The sequence below is a fragment of the Rhinatrema bivittatum genome, chromosome 2, assembly GCF_901001135.1.
Source record: "Rhinatrema bivittatum chromosome 2, aRhiBiv1.1, whole genome shotgun sequence".
In the NCBI taxonomy this organism is placed as follows: domain Eukaryota; kingdom Metazoa; phylum Chordata; class Amphibia; order Gymnophiona; family Rhinatrematidae; genus Rhinatrema; species Rhinatrema bivittatum.
Genome location: NC_042616.1, coordinates 806,131,770 through 806,151,220, shown reverse-complemented (window position 1 = coordinate 806,151,220; position 19,451 = coordinate 806,131,770). Strand labels below are relative to the sequence as shown.

Here is a 19,451-nt window from a genome sequence, read left to right as displayed (position 1 = left end):
TCTAAAACATAGGGGGAGAGACTTAAAGATCTAAACATTCACACCCTGGAGAAAAGGTGAGATAGGGGAGATATGAGAGAGGCATTCAAATATCTCAAAGGTTTCCATGCACAGGAGGTGAGCCTCTTTCCACGGAAAGGAAGCTAAAACGAGGGGTCATGTGATGAGCTTGAAAGGGGGTAGACTCAGGAATAATCTTAGCAAATATTTCTTTACAGAGAGGGTGGCGGAGACATGGAGCAAGCCTCCTTTTGGTAAATACAGGGGATCTCTAAGGAGGTGATGAGAATTATAATGCTAAATTAATTGGACCTGTGGGCAGACTAGATAGGCCATATGGTCTTTTTTCTGCCAGCATGTTTCGATGAGAACATTAAAAGTTGAACAATGTTTTATTATAATAAAAATATAAATAATACAATGAAATTAACATTTCAATGCCCCCCCCCCCCCATCAGCCCTGTAACAATCCAAATAAACCCCCAAACCCAACACATACCCCAAACCAATCCCTATAGTACAAGCCCTCTCTTACTAATCTAGGGTCGGCGGCGTGAGAGACGCTTCATATTCCTCTCCTGCGGGCGTCTATGGAGTTCAAGTTCACCACGCAAGCTGATCAACTCCCTGGTGAGGGCAGCAGTGGCTGAATGAAGCGCCTGCATCTCACTCACCATGGAGGTGCAGATGTTTGTAAGTGCTTGCAGTTGATTTGCCAACCCGACCTGAGATTCAGGAAGAGGTGAGGCAGGCTGGGGCACTGTGGCTGGAGGGCCCACTTGGGCACTATGGCTGTCCTCTTTGATGTCCTCGTCCTCACTGTCATCGCTGCTGTCGTCCTCATCCCCCTCTTGAGCGGCAAGCATTTCCGCATCTTCGTCCTCGTCCTCATCTTCGTCATCCTCTTCCTGTGAAGAATGCACTGAATGATGGGAATGAAAACACAAAAACCAGCTGTGATTGCAGAATGGCGATTATCCAGTCCCATACATGAAAGTGAGTGTACACCACCGCAGAGCCCCAGTCCTTTGTACGTTCCCACAATGAAGCAATATAGAACAAACCTAGATCTCCCAAGGTTTCAACAGTATGCTGGTAGAGTTGGCTTCCATGATCAGCCTTGCAGAAATCCCATGATCCCAGGCACGGCGCTATGTATCTGCAAATGCTTGGCACTGGTGTATGTGCACTGGATGGTGACTTTGACCACGCTACATCCCAAAGTGTTCTAGCCGTTACTGTTGTCCTCTCCTGCTATGTATTTAGTGACAGCATCATGTGCAGAGGTGGTACTCATGGATAGATCTTTACAGGCAGAAATAATACAGCTACTGTTTTCATGGAGTGGGGCAGAAACAAAAGGCTTGTGATAGCTGCTAACTGAGATACATTGGACACATCAAACTGACCCTAGGAAGGAGGAACCTCAGTACGCCAAGGCTGCTGTCAGCAAAGGACCTTGGGATTGTAAACTGTAAGTCATTATTCTTCAGTACACATAGGGCTTATGCGCTGGCTGTGAAACTAGTCATTATTCTTTTGCAGTATCCTTACAAGTGTCCATGGTTTTTTCTTTTCTAACTTTTACATTTTTATCATATTCAAAGAATAATCTTTGCATGGCAACATTGCAGAAATATCCAAAAGGAAAAAATAAAAACCAATATAATCAAACACTGTTAACATACAGTGAATTGCATAATACAACAAAACCAATGTCAATAATAGACCACAATATATGAGGTCTAATATATATGTATGAGGAAAATAAAGAAAATATGTAGAAGAAATGAGATTAACTGTATTTAATACAATTGACAGTCTCTTGCTCCAACTAGTTCTCTGAAGGCCCCCCTTATTTGTCTAGAATCTAAAAAAGTACAAAGTTGTTCCGACACACAGAAAATATACGGTAACAGTCTGCACTATGCTTAACAATACATTTACATGGGTTTCTCAATACAAAAGAAGCACCAATTGCCCTGACCTCCTGACAGAGGGCCAGGAAACCTCTCCTTCTCTCTTGAGTCACACTGGCTAAATCTGGAAATATCCTGTTTGCCCAAAAAAGGAAACATTCAGTCTTTCGAAATAACTTCTCATGACAAAAGCTAAGATCTTGTTCAGTTATAAAGGAGACCTTCAACAACGTCCTTAGAAGAATTTTTCAAAAAAGCAAGTGAAATTTGGAAAATCTAATGTGGACTGAGCAACCACCGCCTACCTAGAAGAAGAACGAAATGTCATAAAGTATACTTTATTAAATGGAGGGACCTTATCAGATGGAATAGCCAATACCTCCATTAAGTAATGTCAGAGGGTCACTCAAGGTGACTCTCCAACTAAACATGGAAAATTTAAGAACCTTAAATTTAAATGTCTCATATTATTTCCAATGGATTCCACTCTTCTTGTCAAACAGCCACATTCCTTAATTAAAACACAATTAACAGACTGTGCTTGTTTTAACGTCAGCTTCCACTGATCTTCCACGAATGATCTTGATACTGAGAAAAAGCATCTTGAGATAAAACTTCGAATTTAGTAGAAACTTTGTTTACCTTGGCTGTACAAGTGGAGAAAGAAACAGCAAATTTAACCATTAGGTCCCAGCGGGCCTCGAGAGTTACCACTGTCGTTTTTTGCCAGGAAAAAACCACCATCAGCATGGCAGCACCTCCAGACAAGGTAGAAAAGCCTTCCTCCGCGCTCGCCAAATGGACTTCAGGCGTCTGGACAGGTTCGAAAAACACCGGCACATCACCCTCCTCTGCAGATGCAGGAAAAATCCACGGAGTCATCTTGTGCGGCGGCTCCCTCCAGTACTGACACCTTAGCAATGACATCATCATCTTGTGCAATAGTCTCGGCAACGGGAGAGTTCTGTAGCGCTGGAAGAAGTCGGTTGTCAGCAGGGCTAAGCACTCCTCTGCCGGAATTGCACATGAGGGAACTGCATAGCCCCTTCAAGAGCAAGAGCCATGAATTCCATGATGGTCCACTGTTCTGGGAGAGCGGAGGCCTCGGATGGGAAGACTCTCGCCCTCCCGGTCCTCTTTGGAGGCATTCCAGTGAGGTAACAAATGATATGCAGGGAAATACAGAACCCTGGAACCCGTGGCTTACTCATGCCACCACCTTGGCTTCCTAAAGTACCTTTGACCACCTCCAATGCTTTTTGAGGTGTCAATTTCCTGCTCCCCCCCCCCCCCCCCCCCCCCAAGTGGACATGCTGTCATTTAATTTGTGTGGCTGTACAGATTAGAGTAGTGCCTTGTATGAAACCTGCTGTTACCTGACCCCAAATAGCATTTGTAGCGTGCATACTGGACACACTCTCTTTCTATTGGGTCAGAGGGATGCAGTACAGTCCCTGCACCCATGTACTCCAATCATTACAGGCTCAAACGTTTACACTCCTTTCAGCATATGGCCGGTTTCTGTCACTTACCTTCAGGAGGCAGGCGGTTGTCTTTTTTGGCCCGAGGGGAGCTTGGCTCCTTCCTGCGCAGGAAACGAAAGCGGGCCTTCAGGGACTTCATGCCCTGCCGCGTCTGGCTGTGCCTGTAGGAAACAGAAATCTTTAATGCTTATAATACCCACAGATCTCACCCTTACAACCTCCAAGGTCCCCAAACCCTATAAAATTTCTCTAACATTCTCATTTCTAAGCCCTCACTACGCCTCTCCCACCCAAGCAGGTAGCAGTCGATCATGTATACCCATAGGCAAATGTCACTTACAACCTTGCTTTAATGACCTAACCTGTCCAGGGCCAGCATGCCAACAGTTCATAGTGCCCTAAAGCCTGCTGCACATCATAATCCTACATGAGGATTAGTTGCCCCTACCTCCTTCACCTGATCCTTTGTTTTGTCCCTGACCTTTTGTCCAGATCTGTGCCAGATGATTTGTGTCGCCGGGAGCAGTGTCTATTGCATGTCAAAAGTGGCCCTCTGATGCTATGAACAAGTCGGAATCAACTCTTCCCTTTTTGATCTTCACTGCAATCACCAATGTATGGATCTAAGCCCTTGCAAGGCTTTTCTGGTGCTCAGAATCCTCCAGTCCACTATGCATAAAGGTTTCTGCTGCAACTCCAACCGTTAGGCACAATACCAATCCCAGCTGGAAATATTACTTGACCACTGGGAGAGGCAACACCATCCATGAACTCTCTACTACTGCTAGCATCAAAAGAACCTTCCAGCCTTCAAACCCAGGATGAAGTAATCTATCCCATGATTTAAAAATCCACCCTCACCAGTTAAACTCTTTTTAGATAAGGGTCCAGGCCCTTGTCCTTGCCTTCGACTTCCCCCTTCTATGCGCTGGAGGGTTCAAAATCTCTTCTTTGGCCAGGACAAGCCTAGCCAATGCTTCTGACTCACGCTGGGAGAAAGTTTGCAGCCTGCTGCGAGCTGCCATTGGTCAGGATGTTCTCTAAGCTGCTAGACAGTGCTCCCAGTCCCTTGGGCCATTCACAAGCATTTTACAAACATAACTGGCTAACGACGATATGAATGGATAGATTTAAAATTATCCGGGTAACACTGCTAACCGGCTAAGTAGCAGTATTCAAAGACAACTGGATGGTCATTATGAACGGCCATCTTTAAATACTATTTGTTAGCCGGTTATTATTGCTATCTGGCCAGCTTCTGAATATCAGCATTGATTTGGTTATAATTGATAGCCATATATATACACTAACATTGCCACTCAACCCGCTAAATCCTGATATTCAGCACATAATTGGCCATCCTTAGATTCAAATATCTATTTTTCTTTAGCCATTAGATTTCTAGCAGGTGATGCCCAGATTTTCAGACTTAGCCGGAAATTTCCGCTGCATTTTATCCGTTCATACTTAGCCGGCTATACTGGCATTAGCCGGCTTACTGAATATTGACCTCTGTACGCATAAACCATGTTTTGTGCACATAAATCGTGCTGTGTACACAGAAGACACTTTTTGTGCGCACAAAATATACTTTCTGTGCAGAAAACTTTGCATGCACATAAATCATATTTTCTGTGCACATTTTGGTGTCAGTCAACCTTTTTTTTTTTTTTAACTCCCGATGCATTAGCATGCCAATAGCTTACTGCATCGGGAATTGAATTAGTTTTCAGCGCATGTGTTGAGACACTTCAAACTGAATTTCAGGGCACAGTTGTATTGCACAGCTTATTACATCGGCCACGGAGCATGTGGGTACAGGACTCATTCCGGCTCCCCCCGTCCCATCCTCAACCATACTCCAGCTACTCTCAAGCAACGTCCACAGATAAGCTCTCCGAGACAGGGACTCTTAAGGCATCTTGCCTTTGCTGGCGTCATCCTGCCTGACTCGACCAGGCATTCGCATCTGATTCACTGGTGGTCGCCTCATCTTCCTTTCCTATTCAGTCTTACACTCTGTGATGCCTTCTTTCTAATCTTCCCTCTCAGTGGATAAAGGAACGTGATGTTACTTTAGAAAAAAAAAAAAATCACCTAATGTGTCAGAGAAGCATCAGCTGCAACGAAGCAATCGCTTTATTTATTTATTTTTTTTTTTAATTAATTAGCATTCTCTCCCCTATCCCCTTCCTGCTTGGGAGGTCTGGGATGTTAAATCGGTGGGCTCTGCCTCCCCCGCGCTTGCCTTGCTTGCGTCTGGGGAATGCTTGCCCTGGGACATGGGGAAACCGCGGTGAACAAATCCTATTTGGCTTGAGTGCTTGCGAGGCCCGCTGGAGGCTAAGTGAGGTTAATAAGTAAAACCCGCCGCCGAGGTACTGAGGGACGAGAGCTCTCAAGCAGCAATCTGCTCATGATAAATGATGGGGGACGGAGTATCTGATTTCCACTCCCTGGCGGGCGCTCAAAATCCAGCTCCCAGACCGAGGTATTAGCCAGTTATTAATGAGGCGCACTTCCTCCTCACTCCCTTAGCAAATGTGACAGCAGGATGCATGCTCTTCCTCCTCGTTCTCCCTCAGCCTCTCACCAGCTTTCTTTCTTGCTAGCTATACACATGTGTTTGTGCAATATGTGTATATAGCTATCTATATCCAATATAAGGGAATAAATCCACCACGATGCCGCTGGGGAGGGGGGGGAGGTTATACAAAAATTTCACACCTGTTTTTCTATAACAGTAGCATGATGTGGTATTAAAAGGAACCGTTATTATTTGATTTCATTTAATACTCGCCATATGCCCTGTAAGGGCTGAAATGACCCTAACTGGGATCGGCCGCCATTACAGAGAGATTAAAGGTCGCTGCTCGAAAAACAGAATGAGCCTGCCAGCTGGAGGGGGCAACCTTAGCATCTTCCGTGAAGTTCAGGTGGACTTGTCTTTCTCTTGTCCGCTCTTTTCTCCTCCTATTTCCCCATGTGCTCATGTTATGGTGTCATTCTGAGCACAGTTTTGTGCTTGGGATTTCCGATGTAGCAAGGAGTTTTATGCACAAAAAAATGTGCACACAGCCCTGATTAAAAACTGTGCACACAGCTTAGCGCTGCTCCGTGCAAATCTCATATTAATCAAGGCATTAGCTCTTATTCCCCAATGCAGAGAGGTGCCTAGGCTTAACTCATGTTTTGTAATGCTGGAAATTTAACTTCTGATCAGAGATGGAGAAAAATCTGTGGGGCTGAACCTGGAGTTTGTGGGGCGGGGGTCCTGTAATCAGAATTTTTCCATCAAGAAGCAGACTGAATTAGCCATGACATGTGAGTGACATCATCTGGCGGCACCAAACAGCCTCGTCTTTCCAAGACAGTAGAGCTTTTTAGCTCTACTGAGCATGTGCAGGAGTTCGTTGTCTCATGAACCTCTTCAGTCATTTTTTGTCCGAGAACTTTCACGGAATTGAACTTAGTCTGCCCAGATAATTTGTCTTTAAAATCTTAAAACTTCCAGAATTTACTTCAGTATTTAGCTTCTTTTGTTGCCTCACTGCCTCTACAACATCCACAACAGCACTTTTCAGTGCTAGGGAAAAAAAAAAGTTCTTCTCAACATGTCTGGCAAAAAGAAATCTACTGTCAGCAGTTTAAAAAATTGCTTCTGTAGCAAATTAATGTCCCTCACGGATGACTACAAGCTGTGCTAACGATGCCTGAGGCCGAACCATGATCAGGTAAACTGCTATGCCTGTAGATGGATGTTCCCATGGATCCAGCATTCCAAGGCTAGTAAAATCAAAGAGCTATATAAATGTATCTCTTCAGAGTCAGAGCAGATCCTCTTTCCACAGTGCAGTGTTGTCTGCCTCACTGGATAAGAAGTTGAGCAGGACCTCCTCCAAAACTCCTCATTGGCATAGGCTAAAGCCGCAAGGTTGAGCAGAATGAGCTGCAATAAGTTGAAGCGCAAGTTTCATTATTCTCTGGAGCTGGTGGAGCCTGTGTCAAAGAAGCATTAATCCTCGAAGCACGGTGTATTTGCATCATCGACACACCAGGCATCAGTATTGTCGACATGCTCAACGCATTGATGCACTCGGTAAATGACCCATTGGGACACTTGACGTATGGCATTCTATGCATGACCCACTGATGGACTTGAGACACAGCTCACTGGTATATTTGACGCATGGCATACTGATGTATTTGACGCATTGGTGCATTCGACGCAAAGCATATCAGTGTACTTGATGCATCAAAGTCCTCAGCATGATGTCCCTTAGTGCACCCTGATGCAGTGCGTCATATGATCCATCAATGCATAGTGCAAGAACACAAAAGGCTCCTTCCAGACAAACCATCCCGATGCAGGCGATGCATACATCATAGAAATATCCCAGCTCCGCACCAGGTTCATCAACACGGCTCATGGGAGGCCCCTTGAAGTACTGGAAGAAACACTCCATGGCAGCTTCCAGGCATAAGACTCCATCGAAGCACAAAGCTCCTCTATTGCTGCAATGGATGCATCAAGCCTCAGACCAGAGTCAGGAAGTATGTTAAAGTCTTGATTTGTGTGGACACTTTTAATTGTATGCCTGTAACATTGTATAGTATTTTATTGTGTATAATGCCTGTGTTTGTTTTATAATTTTATGCATGTTCTTATTGTTATCTACACTGGACAATTTTATTGGAAGAGGCAGACAATAGGATTTTTTTACATTAAAAATAATATAAAAAATTATCTACACAGCTGTATGCTGGTCACCCTAAAATAGGTGCAGAAGGGGACTTTTTACCTCTGTCCCTCCAATTATAAGAACCCTCACTCCTTCATGATTACGGGTGAAGAGTTTCCATGTGGAGGCTCCGGACCTGGTATGCTACATTGTACAGCTCAATTCCAATAGACCTCCAATCATGGAACAGGAACCTATTCTTGTCTCCGAAGAGGATGTTCCACCACCTACACCAGGTCAGAGGATATGTTAGTCATGCAACCAGATTGCAGATATGGTGACAAAAATGTTTACCTCTTTGACTCAGAAGACAGAGGGTACTATCCAGCCTCTTCTCCTCACCTTCACTATGGCAGTCCCTCTGACCGGAGTCCCAATTTCGTCAATCAGGGTGAACATATCATCAGAACCCTTGCTACAAAGTTCTTCATCATCCCACTCAATTGCAGTGGAGTCATGTCATTCAGAGGTGTAGACCAGGGGCCACTGGGAGAACCCTTGGGTCACCTTCTTCATTTTTGGGATCCAAGATCTGTAAACCCATACTATTAGGTTCAGAAGAAGGTTCTACTGGTACTCCTTGTAATCCACTTCCAGATCCTGCTGATCATACATCACCTCTGGGAAACCTTTATCTACTCAAAATTTGTGGAAAAAATGGGAAAGACACTGGGTGTGAATATATGCAAGGATAAGGACCCCCGATCTGAAGTCTTTGGTCTTCTCCAAATACTGGACATGCCATCAGAACCTGTAGCTCTTCCAGTCCACAACATTCTGAACCTGTTACAGATGAGAATGTGGGAAATCTTATTTCCGGAGTTCCTATGGCCCGAAAACTATATCTCAGACATAGAGTTCAAAAGTCATGGAGGATTTGTGTTTCTCCCAACTCCCATCCCTTCCACATTCCCTTCCACATTGCTCGATTCTCAATCCAGCTCTGTCTCATCTCATACAGCTTCAGATGGTGGTATCCGACTTCTACACCAGTTCATCATTGTCAAGTCCACATTGAAAAAGGCAAAAAAGTCAAGAATTCATTCAAATTCATCTCCAGGCAAAGACCATAGCTTACTAGACAATTTTAGAATGAAAGTATTTCAGAGCTCCATGCTTACCACTTGTATTTCTGTTCACCAGTTTTATATGGTGCAGTATCTTTATGACTGCATTCAAAAACTAGAGCCTTTTCTACAACTTGTGAATGGCAGCACATACCCCTGACCGCTGTTGGACATGGAAGAATGCATAAGACATCTTCTTCGCTCCTGTCTATGAATCATTTGATTCCATCTCACATATATCAACAGCCTCCATCGGAGCTCAATGTATGGAACGGCTTAGGGCCAGTGGCATCCGAGACGATGTACATGACAAGTTGGCAGCTCCGAGATTCTTTACCAAATGCCTTGCAGTGGTAGTGACACACATCATCAGGTGGTTCAGGTTTTTCCGTACCTGGACGACTGGCTAGTAACAGCGACCTCTCAGGAAGAAGTATGCTGTCCCTGCACAAGACAATCCATCTTCTTAATGATTTAGGGTTTCTAGTGAAATCTGACAAGCCAAATCAAGGATAAAATATATCAGAGCGTGGATAGATGCACTGCAAGAAAAGGCATTTTTACCATTGGATCACACGAGCATAACTTGTTTTCAAGCTGTTAACCTCTCAGTGTTCTACAGCCCGTCAGATTTTCGTTGCCTTAGGTCATATGGTGGTAGCCATTCATGTGGTTCCACTGACCTTCACATCAGTTGCTTGCAGTGGGATCTGGGCAGTAAATGGGACCAAGTAACTCAACCACTGTCAACAATAGTACACATTTCAGGAGACATGAAACAGGAATAGCACTGGTAGTTGAATCCCCCGATGTGCTTCATAATGGAACTTCACTTCACGCACTCCCCCAGTGATGGACTCCTCCATGAAGGGATGGGGTGCCCAGACAGGATTCTTTGGGACCCAGGACACTTGTTCTCTCTAAGAAAGTCATTTTCAGATCAATCTGCTGGATATAAGAGCAGTCAGATATGCTCTGACAATATTTACACATCTTCAAAGAAACAATATCTTGGGGGGTGGGGGGAGCACAGTGTGGTGGACCCTTTACCAGGAAGTGTTAAACATTTTGCAGTGGGTAATCTGGAATTGAGCTATTTGACAAGCCATTACCTTCCAGGGATAAGAACATTGATAAGACAGGCTAAGAGAGAATTTGAAAAGAGTTGGCCGTAGAGGCAAAAACTCATAATAAAAACTTATAAAAATATATCCGAAGCAGAAAGGCTGTAAGGGAGTTGGTTGGACCATTAGATGATCGAGGGGTTAAAGGGGCACTTAGGGGAAGATAAGGCCATTATGGAAAGACTAAACAAATTCTTTGCTTAGGTGTTTACTGAAGAGGATGTTGGGGAGATACCGACAGAAACATAGAAATGATGGCAGAAAAGGACCAAACGGTCCATCCAGTCTGCCCAGCAAGCTTATGGTAGCATCTGTCATGCCATACAGGTCACCCCCATAATGGTAGCATCTTCCGTGCCATACAGGTCATTCCCATACTTAGTTTCCCAAACCGTCATAGTCAGGGCCCTTGTTGGTTGCTCTCTGAGTCCAATTCACCACTACTTCTTGCCATTGAAGCAGAGAGCAATGTTGGAGTTGCATCCAAAGTATCAGGTTTATTGATTAAGGGTAGTAACAACCACATCAGCAAGTTACCCCATGCTTATTTGTTTTCCCAGACCATAAAATTCAATGTCCTTGTTGGTTGCTGACTGAATCTAATTCCCCTTTTCCTCTTTTCCCCCTGCCATTAAAGCAGAGAGCCATAATGGAGTTGCATCAACATTATGAAGGCTTATTGTTTAAGGGTAGTAACCACCACACCAGCAAATTACCCCTATGCACTCTTTTCTTCATTTCCATCCTCTAGCCTTTAGGGATCTTCAAGGGTAAAGATTCAGATAAACTGAACCAAATTATGGTGAACCTGGAAGATGTAGTAGGTCAGATTGACAAACTGAAGAGTAGTAAATCGCCTGGACCAGATAGTATACAGCCCAGAGTTCTGAAAAAACTCAAAAATGAAATTTCAGACCTATTAGTAAAAATTTGTAACCTATCATTAAATTGTCCATTGACCTGAAGACTGGAGGGTGGCCAGTGTCATCCTGATATTTAAAAAGGGCTTCAGGGGAGATCTGGTAAACTATAGACGGAGAGCCTGACTTCAGTGCTGGGAAAAATCGTGGAAACTATTATAAAGAATAAAATCACAGAACATTTAGGATTTCGTAAATACTACAGTACAGAAACCCTCCTCTTATCCTTGACCGACCACCTCATCAAAGGTCTAGATAAGGGACAGTCCTGCATTCTGGCCATTTTAGACATTTCGGCAGCTTTTGACACCGTCAGTCACAGTATCCTCCTCCAGCGGCTTAAAGAGATTGGAATTTCCGGACTTGCCCATAGCTGATTCACCTCATACCTCAGTAACAGAAACTTCAAAGTCAAAATTGGTAACCATGAGTCCAAAGAAATCCCCCTAAACCAAGGTGTTCCCCAAGGCTCTTCCCTTTTTATATACTCTCTTCAATATATACCTCCTACCGCTCTGCCATCTATTATCCAATCTCAAGCTTCCACATTTTCTCTACGCAGATGATGTGCAAATTCTCATACCCATCACTGACTCTCTACCCAAAGCCCTCAACACTTGGGATTCCACGCTTCAGTCTATCAACAAGCTTTTAAGTAACATCCATCTAGCCCTTAACACCTCTGAAAACTGAGCTTATGCTTATTATCCCTACAACCAACCCCCATGCCCTCTCCCCACAACACACCCTTCCACCCCACATCTCCTTTTCCCAACAGGTACGGGACTTAGGGGTCACCCGAGACGATCAAATCAATTTAAAAAAATTTATCAACTCTACACTCAAAGAATGCTTTTACAAGATACATACCCTTAAGAAACTCAAACCCTTGCTTCATTTCTCTGACTTTCGCACAGTCCTACAAGCTATGCTCTTCTCCAAAATCGATTACTGTAACTCTCTCCTCATAAGCTTACCCAAAAATGCCATTCACCCCCTACAAATTCTGCAAAATACTGGTGCCCAGATCCTTACCAATATACGCAGCAACGAACACATTACTCCTGTTTGAAAAGAGCTCCACTGGCTACCAATTTCCTCCCACATTCAATACAAGACTCTATCAATCATTCATAAAGCACTACACAACTCCGACATGAACTGGTTCAAAGACTCCCTCCAATTCCACATTTCTTCCAGACCGACAAGAAACTAATACCTTGCCACCATACGTACCCCCTCTCCTAAACTCACCAATCTTGCCTCCACCAAAGCCCGAGCCTTCTCCTTAGCCGGTCCCGTCTTATGGAATACAATGCCCGCAGATCTGCGCCAAGAACTAAAACCACAAAATTTTAAGCAAAAACTCAAAATGTGGCTATTCTCACAAGCTTACTCCTAATATCTACACCTTGGCCCCCTACTCTCCGCACTCACACATCCTCTTTGCCTAATCCTCCCTCAATCCCCCCTTAGCTAACTCCCTCCTTTGATTCCCTCCCTCCCCCTTTTTAGTCCCCCCTTGCAGTCCCAATGCTTCTAGCTGTGTACTTAAATTGTATATATCATATAGCATTGTTTTGCCGTTATATCTTATATAACTCTTATACTACCTTGTTATTCTCTTATGTTACGCTATTCACTCAAGTCTAAGCTCATTTATGCTCTCATGTTTATTGCATCAGTAGCATGGGATCTTCTTAGTGTTTGGGTAATTGCCAGGTTCTTGTGGCCTGGTTTTGGCCTCTGTTGGAAACAGGATGCTGGGCTTGATGGACCCTTGGTCTAACCCAGCATGGCAATTTCTTATGTTCTTATGTTCTTACGGCGCCATACTCTTGTTCAATGTACACAGACGTGATATCCTTGATGAATGTCGGTATATAAAAACCGTCAAATAAATAAATAAATATGGTTTAATGGGACAGAGCCAGCATGGATTTACCCAAGGGAAGTCTTGTCTCACAAATCTACATTTTTAATGAAGGGGTAAATAAATGTGGACAAAGGTGAACCAGTAGATGTGGTGTATTTGGATTTTCGAAAAAGTCCCTCATGAGAGGCATCTACCGTAAGAAGACTAGAAAGTCATGGGATAGGAGGCGATATCCTTTTGTGGATTGCAAACTGGTTAAAAAACAGGAAACAGAAAGTAGGATTAAATAGTTTTCACAGTGGAAAAAGGTAAACCGTGGAGTGCCTTATGGATCTGTACTAGGACCAGTGTTTTTTAATATATTTATAAATGATCTGGAAAGTGGCACGATGAGTGAGATAATCAAATTTGCAGATAATACAAAATTATTCAGAGTAGTTAAATCTCAAGTGGATTGTGATAAATTGTAGGAGAACCTTGTGAGACTGGAAGATTGGGCATCCAAATGGCAAATTAAATTTAATGCGGACAAGTGCAAGGTGTTGCATTTAGGCAAAAATAACCCATGCTGTAGTTACATGATATTAGGTTCCACATTTGGAGTTACCACCCAGGAAAGAGATCTAGGCATCATAGTGGATAATACATTGAAATCATCAGCTCAGTGTGCTGTGGCGGTCAAAAAAGCAAATAGAATATTAGAAAATATTAGGAAGGGAATGGTGAATAAAACGGAAAATGCATTAATGACTCTGTATCGCTCCAATGTGAGACTGCACCTTGAATACTGTGTGCAGTTCTAGTTGCTGCATTTCAAAAAAGATATAATTGCACTGGAGAAAGTACAGAGAGGGGTGACCAAAATGATAAAGGGGATGGAGCAGCTCCCCTATGAGGAAAGACTAAAGAGCTTAGGGCTGTTCAGCTTGGAGAACAGACGGCTGAGGGGGGGATATGATAGAGGTCTACAAACTCATGAAAAGACTTGAACGGGTAAATGTGAATCAGTTATTTACTCTTTCGGATAATACAAGGACTAGGGGCACTCCATGAAGTTAGCAAGTAGTTCATTTAAAACATTCTTTTTCACTCAATGCATAATTAAGCTCTGGAATTCACTAGCAGAGGATGTGGTTACGGCAGTTAGTGTAGCTGGGTTTAAAAAGCTGGATAAGTTCCTAGAGCAGAAGTCCATAAACTGCTGTTAATCAATAAGGATTAGAATTTATTTATTTTATGTATTTATTTATTTTTATATACACCGACATTCAATCTGACATATCACATCGGTTTACATTCAGGTACTGTAGGTATTTATTTATATTTTATATACCAGTATTCTGATTACAATCATAACTCTTTTCAAAAGCTTGATCTCGTAGAAGTGCTGTATACATGAAGGTTTACAAGCAGTTTGCCTTCCGACGTGCTGTCTCTGTTCTTGGAAGAAATTAATGAATGCTCGTTTGGATGCCTAATAGATAATGCCATACTGAGTCAGACCAAGGGTCCATCAAGCCCAGCATCCTGTTTCAAACAGTGGCCATTCCAGGTGATAAGAACCTGGCAAGTACCCAAAAACTAAGTCTATTCCACGTTACTGTTGCTAGTAATAGCAGTGGCTATTTTCTAAGTCAGCTTAATTAATAGCAGGTAATGGACTTCTCCTCCAAGAATTTATGTTGGCATTTGGGTCCCTCCTGATTCAGTTTTTGTATGAAACACTGTCTGTGTCGGGGGACCGTGTAACTTCACTTCTGAATTTGGATATCTCTGGATACACCTGGATCTTTTGTACTAAAAACATTTTTGAATCATAGGTTTATGGACATAGTGTTTTTTCCTGCCCTATATTGTGTTTTTGTTTGCTTTGCAGCTTGGGCAGTCACCTTGTTTTGCTTGATTGGTAGACAATAAACACATTTCTCTTCTTCTTTTGGTATCGAGATTTAGGAAAGGTTTGTAGCATGTGAGACCTCCAGTGCAACAGCCTCAATTCCATGGGATTTGAATATTGTCCTATCTCAATTGGAGAAATCAGCTTTTGAATCTTCAGAGACAGCTTCTCTTAGGTTTTTGACATGGAAAGTATTTTTTCTTGTAGCAGTGACTTCAGCTAGAAGAGTTAACAAACTCCAAGCTTTCATTCATTATCCACCATATATGCAATTCTTCTCCAATAGAGTAGATCTCTGCACTTGACCTAAGTTTCTCCCAAAAGTATTCTTGGCTTTCCATATCAATCAATCCATTGTATTATCTACCTTCTTTCCATGTCCACAGGCACTGAAGGTGAGAAGACCCTTCATATACTAGATTGTGAACGAGCTCTGGCCTAATAGAAGAAAAAACACAACCTCATCACCAAGCTTTGCATCTCTTTGTTTCACACGACTTGCAGCAGCTGTCACAAAATGCTTATTGTCAAACTGGATAGAAAAATGCATTCTGCACCCCTACTCTTCAGCAGGCTTACAAATTGTCAAAGCTCATCAAATCAAAGCTGTCCTCTTCTGTTGCCCATCTGTGAGAAGTACCTCTCGAAGACATCTGCAAAGATGCAACATAGTCGTCTATCTTACTGTCCGGACAATCTCTCAAAAACTGGCAGTAAATTCAGACAAGCAGTTTTGTGCAACCTCTTCTCATAGTTGTCTACTCTCCATGGTGGAGTCCGGATTGCTTGCTCAATAAACGCTCTTTTGCAATACTCGGCATGGGACTCCCCACATGTAATGGTTAATTCAACCTGCTTATCGATGGAAAAGGCAAGTTTGTTTTCCAGAAATGATGTTTTCCATGGATAGCACAATGAATTAGCCATGCTAAATATCCGACCGCATCCCTGGAGAGTCAACTACTTATTGGCTGAGGAGGATCATGAGGCCTAGCCCGCAAGGGAACTCCTGCGCATGCTCTGTAGAGTTAAAAGCTGTTCTAGTTAGGAGAGACTAGGCCTTTTGGTGCTGCCAGATGATGTTACCCACATGTCATAGCTAATTCATCCTGCTATCTACAGAAAACACCTTTTACGGTAAGGAAACTTGCCTTTTGTACATAAAACATGGTGTGTTTTGTATGCATGGAGGACAATATTCAGCCGCTGGCCGGCTTACAAAGTTAGCCAGACAATCTCATCCAGCTAACTTTGATGGGGTATTCAGTGGCACAACAGCACCATTGAATTTACCTGACTATTGTAAAGATAGCCAGATAACTACTGTGCCCCAGAATGCCCCTGGAATGTCCCTACATTATCTGGTTACATTCTAGCTGGATAATGAGGTATCCAACCAAAATATAGCTGGATAAGGGCTAAACATATTTAAAAAATCGACATTTAGCTGGATTACTCACAAGTTATCTGACTTAAATGCCTTTGAATATGGACATCACAACTTTTGAGCCAATTATTGCTCCTAGCTCATGTTTGTAATGTGCACACAACTTTTATGTGTGGAGATACTCCCAAATTTGTTTCTCTTGTCTATTCTAGTACTACGGGATATTCTGGGTGGAGGAGATCCAGGAGTTTTCATTGCTTGACGTGTTATGGAAAATGGTTGACTGTTTGAAACTACATTACTCTGAAGTGACCACTGGATGGCACTTGGTGTGATATCAAATTACCGGGTTAGGGCTGGTTATAGGCACCTGAGGTTTAGTGTCTTGGGTGATGCTGTGTTCCCTTAAATGTATGGGAAGTTTTGATTGTTTGGGAGGTGTCCTGGGAAGATATAATTCTGGGTCAGATTGGTGGCCCTTTCTAGATGGGCCACCAATCTGAGTCGATGGGGTCCGTGGGCCCTGAAGGAAAAAGGTCTGAGGCCGAGAAGTGGAAAGCTTATGATTTCTCTCCATGAGGAACTGGCTGAGAAGAGGAGTGTGAGAAGAGGTGATGCATCCTCTGAGGAAGAGAAGGCCTGGACAAGGAGATGAAGGGGTATCCTGAGGAGGAGAGGAACCATATAGAGAACTGGAGTGTGGAGGAGGCCAGTGAATCCCATACATTGTTCATATGTGAGGCCCAGGATGAAGGAAGAGAGGTTCATGAGGTTGTGAGTAGCCCAGCCAGAGGGGTATTGGGGTATATACTCTGTGTACCAGAAGCTGCAGAGAGGAACAGGGAAGTAATCTGTGACTGAAGAGATCTTGTATTCTGTTCAAGTACCTTAACTCTTGGGGTACCAGATAGTTTTATGGTAGTGTATGTTTTACTCTGACTGTGTCCCATCAACTCTGATCACTCAGTACTGATTGCTTAACCTCTGCTAAAATGAACAGGGTTGCTGGCTGAGAAATCCAGGAAGAATAAAGTTGGAAGCTTTGGTTAAAGCCTGTAATGGAGTAGCTTTCTCTGTTTTATGCCGGCGCTAGTGGAGAAGTAAGGGGACTGAGTTCACAGAGGGCAGGGACGACTCTGCCCTCCCTGGCCAACCAGAAAGAAATTATTTTTCTTCCCCCCACTGCTTCCAACAGGGCCCACTTTACCAGCTGCACGAACCAAAGGGTTGAGCCCGCATAATAAACGAGAGAGGCCAGACTCTCATCACGGTGGGCAACGGATCCTCTCGACATTTTGCGGGCCCGATGACTGGGGGTTGCGTTGTATGTTCAGAACTCTTACAGTCACAGAAATCGTGTTTTGTGCGCATTAAGCAGCTTTTCCGCATGTAAAACATTAAGAGGTCCATATTCACAGGTTATCTGGCCAAACGGCAAGTTTTGAATATCCCCCCTCCCCTTGCTTACCTGGCCAGATAAGTCATTATCCAGCTAATATTTAGCTGAATAAGAAAAGGGCATGTTGGGGGTTTATCCAGGAATGCGTTCCCAGGCAACCTTATTCGTAACCAGCTAGATTTAAAAAGATATTTATAGCCAATTAAGTGCCAAGCTGCGGGTTTAAACAAATAAGGTCGCGAGCCTAGTAGCCCATCATTAACCCCTCTGTCCACTCCGCCACCCGAGCTAGACATACACAGCACATGGCCCTTCTGGGCCGCACCTGCAGTTCCCCCCCGCCCACCCCCCAACCCTGAATACCTTTACACTCTGCCTCTTCAGCCCGGATCGCGGTAGTGGCCTACCGCGACCCGGGCCCCGTGTCTCCGGCGCTGCCAGGGGAGAGGCTCATGCTTCTAGAGCGGCTCCCCTAGCAACGCCGGAAGCGTACACTTCTAGAGCAGCTCCCCTAGCAACGCCGGAAGCGCCCGGCCCGGGCCGCCCTACCTGGCTGAGGAGCAAGAGCGTAAGGGTGTCCCGGAGGCTGGGGGAGGGTTAGGGTGGGAGGCAGGATTGATGAAGGGGCGGGTCGAGGGCCCGGGAAGGCAAATAGCGGCGGAAGTTTTTTTACAGAATCGGAAAGTAGATGGGGAGGAGGCTGGCACAAGCCCTTTAAAATATGCTTTTTTTTTTTTTTTTTTTTTTAATAAGATGACTTTGAGGGGTTTTCGGGGAGAGGGGGATGCAGGCACAGCCCACAGGGGCATATACTTCTAGCTTGGGTAGGCGGGGAGCAGTGATAAGGACACTGGGCCTACAGCTCGGCAGGGAACCAGCTGTATTTTTTTGCATATAGCCAGTTATAGCTACGGCTATCCAGCCACACGGGGCCAGATAACTTTAAAACTAACCGGCGTTATTCAAAAGAGATCTGGGTTAGGTTTAAAGTTATCCGCCTACTGGGATATTTATTCAGTGGGACGTTTATCCCACTGACTGTCCAGGACAATTACCCAGCTAACCGTAGCTGGATAACTTGCCCACTCGTCAGCTCACTGAATATTGACCTCTCTGCACATAAACCATGCTTTTGGCTACTAAACCGTGTTCGTTTGCATTCAACATGGTTTATTTCTGCTGTTCAGTTTATTTCTGCACACTGTAGCTTTATGTGCTTTTTTTTTTTAACTCCTGGTGCGTTTGCATACGATTATCTTACTATATCGAGAATTAATTTTTATTTTTTAATTTTTTTTTAGTGTGTGAGTAAAGAAATTATGCGTTGATGTTTAGTTGCGGTTTGATTTTACTCACGCGTGTGTTTAGCAGGGCCCATGTGTGCACCCGCGGAGAGGTGGGGGGCGTGCATGCTCGGGCCTCTCCCGATCTCCATCCCTGCGGAGCCTGGCGCTGAGGTTTCCTGCTATATTTTCTGTAGCTATTTCTGCAAGTAAGAGTTTTTGGATTTTTTTTAAATTTATTATGTAGCTTTTACTTTTGTCTCGTGAGATTTTGTGTTCCAAACTGAATCAGCCTGAGCTTTAAAAGTCTGTAAGCATTGTTTGAAGGGGGATTTGTACTAAATTTTTAAATG

The 19,451-nt window shown here is 43.8% G+C and overlaps 1 protein-coding gene across 1 annotated transcript; it reads right to left on the bottom strand.

The window, feature by feature from the left end:
- Nucleotides 1-505: 505 nt before the first annotated feature.
- LOC115086296 (protein Aatf-like) lies at nt 506-18,268 on the bottom strand. The gene is made up of 3 exons (XM_029592724.1): nt 18,179-18,268; nt 3,452-3,564; nt 506-922 (listed from the first exon to the last, which is right to left on the bottom strand). Exons 2-3 carry the CDS (start codon nt 3,540-3,542, stop codon nt 540-542), a joined length of 474 nt encoding a protein of 157 aa, XP_029448584.1. The 5' UTR covers nt 3,543-3,564; nt 18,179-18,268; the 3' UTR covers nt 506-539.
- Nucleotides 18,269-19,451: the final 1,183 nt, after the last annotated feature.

Bases quoted from the DNA above. Each gene is read 5' to 3' on its own strand.
- LOC115086296 (XM_029592724.1), bottom strand. From the start codon at position 3,542: ATGAAGTCCCTGAAGGCCCGCTTTCGTTTCCTGCGCAGGAAGGAGCCA. The intron at 923-3,451 runs GTAAGTGACAGA...CCCATCATTCAG, and splicing joins CAACCGCCTGCCTCCTGAAG to TGCATTCTTCACAGGAAGAG.